This window comes from Prosopis cineraria, unplaced genomic scaffold (assembly GCF_029017545.1).
Source record: "Prosopis cineraria cultivar Desert tree isolate PC_DT_omini unplaced genomic scaffold, ASM2901754v1 PC5, whole genome shotgun sequence".
Classification (NCBI taxonomy): domain Eukaryota; kingdom Viridiplantae; phylum Streptophyta; class Magnoliopsida; order Fabales; family Fabaceae; genus Prosopis; species Prosopis cineraria.
In genome coordinates, this window is record NW_026555336.1 from 11,005,492 (window position 1) to 11,014,536 (window position 9,045).

Consider the following 9,045-nt stretch of genomic DNA (forward strand, 5'->3'; position numbering starts at 1 on the left):
AAATCACTTCTGAATACTAGTTTCCCCTATTACAAGTAATTGGGGTGTCATTACTCTAACACCGCATCCTACGGATGCTAAGAAGCATAGTCTCCAACTTCGCACCCTTTTGGGTACTAAAGAGAGTAAGTCTCCAACACCGCACCCATTTTTGGGCATTAAGGAGAGTAAATGCTGCTTCTGGTGTTTCGAGATGCTAGCAATGCCATATGGACTCAATCTTCACTATCTCCACTAGGGTGACTTCCCACCCTTTAATATGCCACATTTTACTACATATCTCTGCTTGACCATGCATAAATAACTTTCAAATAAATATAACAAAATCTTACCATTTATTTCAAAAATATAGAATTTCACAAAGGAATACTCCACTCATTTTCTAAAATAGTTAACCTTTAAAGAAATTATACATATATACTCAAAATTCATAGAAAAGCAACTTGAGAACAACTTATAAAAGGTAATAAACAATGCAAATTATCTAGTTACCTCAACCCTTTTATTACTAAAAAGGATTATCCGTGGTACTAATTCTCTTCTTGTGTCAAGGTAAGTCTTCCTACTCCACAATCTACATCAATAAGTACTATATGTTAATTTTCAATTAACACAAGCACCATTAACTAATAATAACCTCCCAATTCTCCCACTTGTCACTCAAATTCTCAACAAATAGGCTTGTCAAGATTGCAATTTTTTCACACAATCCCTTTAAGCCTCCTTCTACTCTATCACAATATAAAACTTAATATCCCAACTTATTACTCTTCAACACCCTATGATCAAGTTAGGGCTTGATCCAAAATTCACCAAACAAAAAAGTAGCTTACTATTACCACATATCCAAGATCAATAAACCTAAATTAAACCTTTAGAGTCAATAGAAACCTTCAAAACATTGACTCATGACTTAATCCAATCAGATCAAATTCTCACTCTTTCAAATCCCATAGAAAATGAGATGAAAAGGTAGAGGAGAAGGGTAGGAAACTTACTTAAAAGTTTGAAGGCTCAATTTGTCTTTAAAACCCTCCCAAAATGATGCCCTAGCAGTGCCTAAAGTTGCCCCCTTCATGCTCTAGGTTTTCCACTACAAAATCTAACTTTTTCTGATCATTTCTGAAATTTTAAGTTGTCTGCTGTGCTGTGCACTGCAACGCACATCACACAAGCCGCAGCTCACAACACAACAAGCAAAATGTTGATTTTGCTACCCTTAATACCACCGACTTGATCCGACTTTCATCCTATCTCAATTTAGAGCCAAATATGACCCAAAAATCCAATTAACAACCCAAAAACATAATTAAATAAATTAATCATATTTTTTACTAATTTATCCCTTAATTAATCAACTTTTTCCAGATTTGAAGTTTCAGGATATTACATTTTCTCCTCCTTTAAAAGAATTTTGCCCCTAAAATTCAACAGCCACAACACATGCCTAGGGAAACAGATAGGGATACTGCTACTTTATTTTGTCCTCTGCCTCCCAGGTAGTATCACCAGGAGCCATTCCTTTCCACACCACCTTAACCAGTTGAATAGTCTTGTTTCGCAATTGCTTATCTTTAACATCTACTATTCATTCTGGCTCTACTCCATAAGTCATATTCTCTTGCAACCCTACCCTTCAAGTTCAATGACATGAGATGGATCAAGTTGATATTTCTTCAGTCGAGAAACATGAAAAACATCATGAATCCTAGATAATTATAGTGGCAAGGTGATTTGGTAGGTGATAGAACACATTTGTTACCCACTTTTATTTGTCAATTAGGACCATTTTATTAATGATTTATCACCTTCAAGTGCACACATTGCATTAGATTTGGAACTTTGCCTAAGTTTCTAGGTTCAGTGCACTAGGGGCATTTTGGTCCAAAAAATGAACTTTTGAGAAAATGTACAAGAAAAATTTACAAAGTGCATTTTATGTCTAGTTGATGAATGGGGAAATTATATTTTTAAAATTCATTTTAGTTTGGGAGTAATTAAATAAAAAAGTCAACACTTTCTTAAGTGTCTTAGTTTGTCCTAGTTTTTGGTTTGCCTTTGTGTGAAAATTTTTATATAATTTTGTGCAGCCTGAAACTTGGTTAATTTAATAAATTCTCCCTTCTAATTATGAATTTAATTTTGGATAAGAATTAGATTTTATTATATCATATGCTATTTAATTGAATTATGTGATTTATGTGACATAGGTGGCATGTGACTTGTGCATCAATTGGGCAATTGAGGTCAACACTCCTTGAGGTCAATGGCTGATGGTTTGCACGTGAATTATGATTATTTTGAGGGGTTAAATCAGCTAAAATGATGTGGATGACACATGGGAAATTAGGCACACATTGGAATCATCTACAAACCAATAGGAAGTTGCCACCTTACAAGTGTGACAAGGCTCCCATTTACATTTTAATTTCTTTTTCCTTATTTTAATTAAGCTTCAGCTGATGGGAGACACCAAGGAGCACGCCATTTTAAGCCCCAAATGGGATCCAACACATATCTCATTCATCTTCCACATTCTCTCTCTCTTGTTCATAGTGTTCTTCATTTTCTCTCTTTTGTTCTTCATTTTCCAGCACCCTAACCTCCATTTTCAGCCACCAAACCTCCACAAAACTCATACCATTCTTCTCCTCTCTTCATTTTCGTTCCATCCCTTCCATTTTCACAAGGATTGAAGCTCATTTCCATCATTCAAGAGCTATGGAGTTTGGCCTTCACAAGCAATCACTAGGGTTCTTGAAGATGAAGATCGGCTAAGTTTCTTTATGGAATCCTAGAGAGATGAAGATGGAGGATGAGTCTTGAGCTTCAAATTGGCTAAGGTCTTTTGTTTCCTATCCTCTTCTCTTTTTACTAGATGGTTAGATTCCTTAATCTAGGGTTTAATCATCTTAGCTTATAAATTGCTAATTTGAATTTGATGTTGATGTAAAGAGAGAGGATTGTTTCATTTAATTTCTTCCTTGGACAGCCATGACTGAATTTTGCCACTCTTTGTTTGGCACATAATCTTGTGTTTTTCAATTAGTGAATTTCTTGTGTTAATATTGCATAATCTTGTGGTGTTAATGCTTGTGTTGTTGAGTAGCTTGACATAATCTTGTGGTTGCTCAATTTATGTGTTTGACCATGGCTGTTGAGAGAGGATTTTGAGTGAATCACTTGGCTAATGTCTTCACCAATTGGTTAATTAAACTAGGGACTTTAATCTAAGACCTAGGGAGGTTAGCTAATTAGGTTAATTGGCTTAGGATAATTTTCTTAAGTCATGACAGCTTTAGTCAAGAGGAAAGGGAAGCTAAACTTGGCCTAATCATGAGAAGATAATGAGTCCAAAATCAACTAATCTCTAGGGTTCCATTATTGTGAAAAGGGAAGTTCATTTCACTCACTTTCACTAGCATTTTAATTACTTGCACATTAGGTAATTAGCTAGGTAACTAAATTCCTACAAACTTTGGTTGATTTATTTCACTAGATAACTTTCAGTTAGACTTAAAACCATTCCTTGGGAGATGACCTAGGGTTGGCCCTATATTGTATTAGGGTTAGCTTTAGTGTAATTTTGAGGATAAGCGACTAATTTCCTATCAAAATTTTGGCGCCGTTGCCGGGGAATGGTTTAAGTTTAATTCTAAGGTTGTTTAGTACTTAATTTACATTTTTAGTGTTCCTGGAAAATTTTTTGAAAAATTATAAAAATTTGTGTTTTGTGTTTTGTTTAGTGTCTTTTGTGTGTTTTGAGTGTTTTTGTTCTGTTTTAGAAAAAAAAAAGAAAAAAAATTAGTGCAATTTTCGTTGGTTTGGTATAGAGTTGATGATACTCTGTTTCTAGTGTCTCTGCTTGAAATTGAAAAATTAACTGGGAATGAATCTGAGGAAATTTAAACTTCAAATTTATTTCATTGAAAGATATATATCTTAGCTTCATTTTAAAATTTGTTTGGTCAATTTTGGATGTGGGATGTGTCCTGTGAAAATTTTACAATTTAACAAGGTCCAGAGAGCCTTTACAGAGGACTCCTAAAACCCTGTTTCAACTTTGAGTTTTCATATCTCCCTCTCTGTGCGTTCAAATTGATTGATTCCAGTTTCATTTTTCTTATCACTGTCTTATCTTTGTTTCTTGTGTTTAGGAGTTTCTTCAATTTTTCCATTTTCCTATTTGAAAGTTTGTTAGAAGCTCTGAAGGTCTTCTGGACGAAATCCTGTTTCTCCAGACCTGTGGACCAACTTGTGAAAACTTCTGGGAACGATTGGGAGGGATTTGTAATCTGAAATTTTTATATAATTTTTATGAATATCTCTTGTCTCTCTCGTAAAAGTTTCAGGCGAATTTCTCATATGGATTGGCTGATAAAAAATCCACAAGTTCACTATCTCCAAAAAGCCTACTGTGCAAATTCCAGAATTGTAAAGCTTCTTGATTGAGCATTTCTAACTCTCTTTCTACTTGTTTAGTGTTGTTTTTTATTTTTTTTTTCATTTTTATTGTTTTTAATTCTAATAAAAAAAGAAAAAAAAATTTCTCTTGATTTTTGTTTGCTTGCATTTCCACTCATACACTTGCAAAGGACATATCATTTGAGCTTCCTTGGTCTTTCCATCATTTTGAGCTTGAATTTGAATCATTGCTTGTGGATATAAATTTCATTGCATTTTATGGCTTGGTTTCATGATCATGATTCATTCCATCATTCATTTGACATCCATTCCCATCCATTTCCAGCGCTTAACATTGACCATACATCCCATTTCCATAATCAATTTCAACAATATAACTTTGATTATCCACCCCCATATCATGATCATTTCCATCCAAGTCACAATTATGAATTTTCCAATCCCATGAGTTTTGAAGCCAATCTAAGCACTCATGTTGAGCGTACACCATCCATTGACATTGAGCATCTAGAAAAATTATATGCACAAAGGGGTAAATTTTATTGTGTGCATTGTGAGGCTATCTCCCACTTCTATTATGATTGTCCTATTCTAAAAGGATATTGTGAACCACATGGAGTAGCCCAAGCCTCACAAGAGAGAAATTACATGTTTCAAGTTGAAGACACACAAAAAGTTGCTCATGAAGCTATTGAGAATATAAATACACCTCAAGCCACTCAATCTCCAAAAGAGAAGGAGTCAATCCAACCCTTACTTCAAGAGGTAATTTCTCCTATTCCTATTGAGGTTGATTCTTCTTCACATTTGACTTTATCTAATGATGAGCATAATGATTTAAATGATGATGACGTAGATGAAGAAATTATAGTTGAATCACCTTGGATGTTTGAGCATGAATTATATTGTGAAAAAGTATACCCTTGGGAGAAAAACACTTTGAGTTCACATGATAATTATCTTGATTTAAATTCAAATATCATTGAAAGTGTTGACTCTTCACTTAGCTTGAATAAAGAAAATGAAATGGATGTTGATGGTGGCGATGATGTATCTTGTATGCTTGAAATTCCAATTCCTTCTTGTGATATTGTTAATAGTGCACATGCACTTGTTTCTTCTAACCATGATGTGCTTGAGAAAGGTTGTTTACCTTCTTTTGTAGGTGAACAAGGCAATGTAGCCAAACCATCTCTTGATTTCAAACTTGCTCAACTTGAAGAGGCTGTGGCTCCTACTAAGGATTTGAACAAGGAATTGAAAATAACTCAAGATGACAAGGAGGTTGAAAATCAAGGAATTGATTTTACAAAGCCAAATAGTAATGAGAATAACATTGATTTAATGCTTGATGATTTTGATGATGAGTTGGCTTTGTTTCATAGTACTTGTTCTAATTTCCTATTCACTTGTGATTGTTCACATGATTCTCCATGCCCTATTTGTTTAGAAATTAATTCATTTGTGCTTGAAAATAGTAGCAATCATTTACTTGATAAAATAATTGATGATGCATGTTTGAGTGAAATTAATCATGAGTGCACTTCTTTGGAACCCAATATGCTTGAAGAAGGGTTCTTTGTTGATTTTATAGGTCTAAATGATGATATGGCCAAGAACCCCCATGTACTTAGAGGATTTATCATTGCAATGGAAGAGACCTTGCTAATCATGAAGATGATCAACCACATGAAGTTATGAAAGATTCTACACCATACATCTTGGAGCCATTACAAATTGATCTTGAGCCTCTACTTAAGATGCTTGGAATGAAGATGATAATGAGTAGCTTCATGCTACTCCTCAAAGATGAAAATTTTAACTTCAAGAGCTTGTGGAGATTTAAACTAGGTTCGTATCTTCTTCACCCTTGCTTTTTACTTTAGTTTGCTTTATGCTTTGATTTGTTGATTGAGTAAATTGCAAGTGTGGGGGAGATGAACCTCGTAGGAAAATTAGAGTTTATTTGCTTTATTTGACTTCTTTGTTTTGTGTTTTAGTTTGACAAAAAAAAAATTTTGGACCACACTTTTGTTATGCATTCATTATTGATCACACCTTATTTTATCATTAGTCTATACATACATTGAGGACAATGCATGATTTAAGTGTGGGGGAGAGAAATAAAGATTTTGTTTTGTTTGTTTGGTTTTGCAAAAAAAAAAAAATTGCTTTGTTTTGTTTTGTTTGAGGTTACTTAATTACCTAGCTCTTAAATGGATATTTTGATTCTTGAGATGTGGTAATTTTTAGGATTGAATAGGTGTGAAGTGAATATTCTTTTACCTTGAATTAATGGATTAGAGTGGCATATTACCCTTTCATGGAAGAGGCTAAACACTCATGTGTGATTAATTCCTTAGTGATGTTACCCTCTAGAATTTGTTTCACTTCTTAATTAAGACCACATATCTCGCACTTGTTTGATAGGAGATGAGAGATGGCATTCATAAAAAATAGCCAAAAGCCAAATAGCCAACCTATTATCATTTATTATCCTTTGTTAGCCACTTTGAGCCTTTAGTTTGATTCTTAAATATATGTATATATATATTCACCCTATTTTTCCCCATGGAATGCATGTTACACTTTTATATGTCTTTTTAATATTCATTGCATGTTCCTAGATCAAATGAGTGGATGCCTATTATTATTTTTCTATCCATTACTCTTTATCCTTTATTGCTACACCATTACATCCATTACTTCCATTGTTTTCAAAGAGTTAGGGGCAACAAAAAAAAAAACAAAGATAGATTTGAAAAAAAAAATATAGTCAAAAAGAAAAGAAATAAAGTTGCTAGAAAAAGAAACAAAAAGAAGAAGAGATAAAAAAAAAGAAAAAAAAAAGTTGCCTAGCTCATCCATTCCATTTGTTTTATTATTTCTTATCATTTCTTTCCATCCTCATTGTGTTAAGGTGTTCACTTAATTGAGTTAGGTTATGTTTTGCATATTAAGGGGATATATCTTGATTTAGTATTATTTTGATGCTAACCCTATTTTTTTATATACATGCATTTCTTAGACATCCTTTCATTACCTATATCACAACCTAATAAAGTCCACTTGATTCTTGATTGCAAGTGCTATTTAGTGATGGAGATGTAGAAGGGTTACAAATTTATAGTAGGGTTTATCCTAAGAAATTTTGAGTGAAATTTAATACCTTATACACTTTAAGTGATGAGAGCAAACACTTAACCTAGAGAGGCTTACTCTTTGACATTGATTCTTGGTAAGGGTTTGTTTGTGATGTGCTTAATTCTTTCCTAATTATTGCCACATTGATTGATAATTTGTAGAAGTTCATGAGCTAGTATTTTAGTGACTTCAAACAATGTTTTTCTCTTATTTCTTTGTCTTATAGTTTCTTTTGGGACCTTTTTCACTTGATTTTGCCCGGAGTGCAAAAGCTAAGTGTGGGGGAATTGATAGAACACATTTGTTACCCACTTTTATTTGTCAATTAGGACCATTTTATTAATGATTTATCACCTTCATGTGCACACATTGCATTAGATTTAGAACTTTGCCTAAGTTTCTAGGTTCAGTGTACTAGAGGCATTTTGGTCCAAAAAAATGAACTTTTGAGAAAATATACAAGAAAAATTTAAAAAGTGCATTTTATGTCTAGTTGATGAATGGTGAAATTATATTTTTAAAATTCATTTTAGTTTGGGAGTAATTAAATAAAAAAGTCAACACTTTCTTAAGTGTCTTAGTTTGTCCTAGTTTTTAGTTTGCCTTTGTGTGAAAATTTTTATATAATTTTGTGCAGCCTGAAACTTGGTTAATTTAATAAATTCTCCCTTCTAATTATGAATTTAATTTTGGACATGAATTAGGTTTTATTATATCATATGCTATTTAATTGAATTATGTGATTTATGTGACATAGGTGGCATGTGACTTGTGCATCAATTGGGCAATTGAGGTCAACACTCCTTGAGGTCAATGGCTGATGGTTTGCACGTGAATTATGATTATTTTGAGGGGTTAAATCAGCTAAAATGATGTGGATGACACATGGGAAATTAGGCACACATTGAATCATCTACAAACCAATAGGAAATTGCCACCTTGCAAGTGTGACAAGGCTCCCATTTACATTTTAATTTCTTTTTCTTTATTTTAATTAAGCTTCAGCTGATGGGAGACACCAAGGAGCACGCCATTTTAAGCCCCAAATGGGATCCAACACATATCTCATTCATCTTCCACATTCTCTCTCTCTTGTTCATAGTGTTCTTCATTTTCTCTCTTTTGTTCTTCATTTTCCAGCACCCTAACCTCCATTTTCAGCCACCAAACCTCCACAAAACTCATACCATTCTTCTCCTCTCTTCATTTTCGTTCCATCCCTTCCATTTTCACAAGGATTGAAGCTCATTTCCATCATTCAAGAGCTATGGAGTTTGGCCTTCACAAGCAATCAATCACTAGGGTTCTTGAAGATGAAGATCGGCTAAGTTTCTTTATGGAATCCTAGAGAGATGAAGATGGAGGATGAGTCTTGAGCTTCAAATTGGCTAAGGTCTTTTGTTTCCTATCCCCTTCTCTTTTTACTAGATGGTTAGATTCCTTAATCTAGGGTTTAATCATCTTAGCTTATAAATG

General features: G+C 33.6%; 1 protein-coding gene across 1 annotated transcript; it reads left to right on the top strand.

Annotated features, from left to right (window-relative positions):
• The first annotated feature begins 2,940 nt into the window (after positions 1-2,940).
• Positions 2,941-8,737, top strand: LOC129312130 (uncharacterized). Its single transcript, XM_054954727.1, has 2 exons — positions 2,941-6,276; positions 8,327-8,737. The coding sequence occupies exon 1, from the start codon at positions 4,684-4,686 to the stop codon at positions 6,124-6,126; it is 1,443 nt and encodes a 480-aa protein (XP_054810702.1). The 5' UTR covers positions 2,941-4,683; the 3' UTR covers positions 6,127-6,276; positions 8,327-8,737.
• Positions 8,738-9,045: the final 308 nt, after the last annotated feature.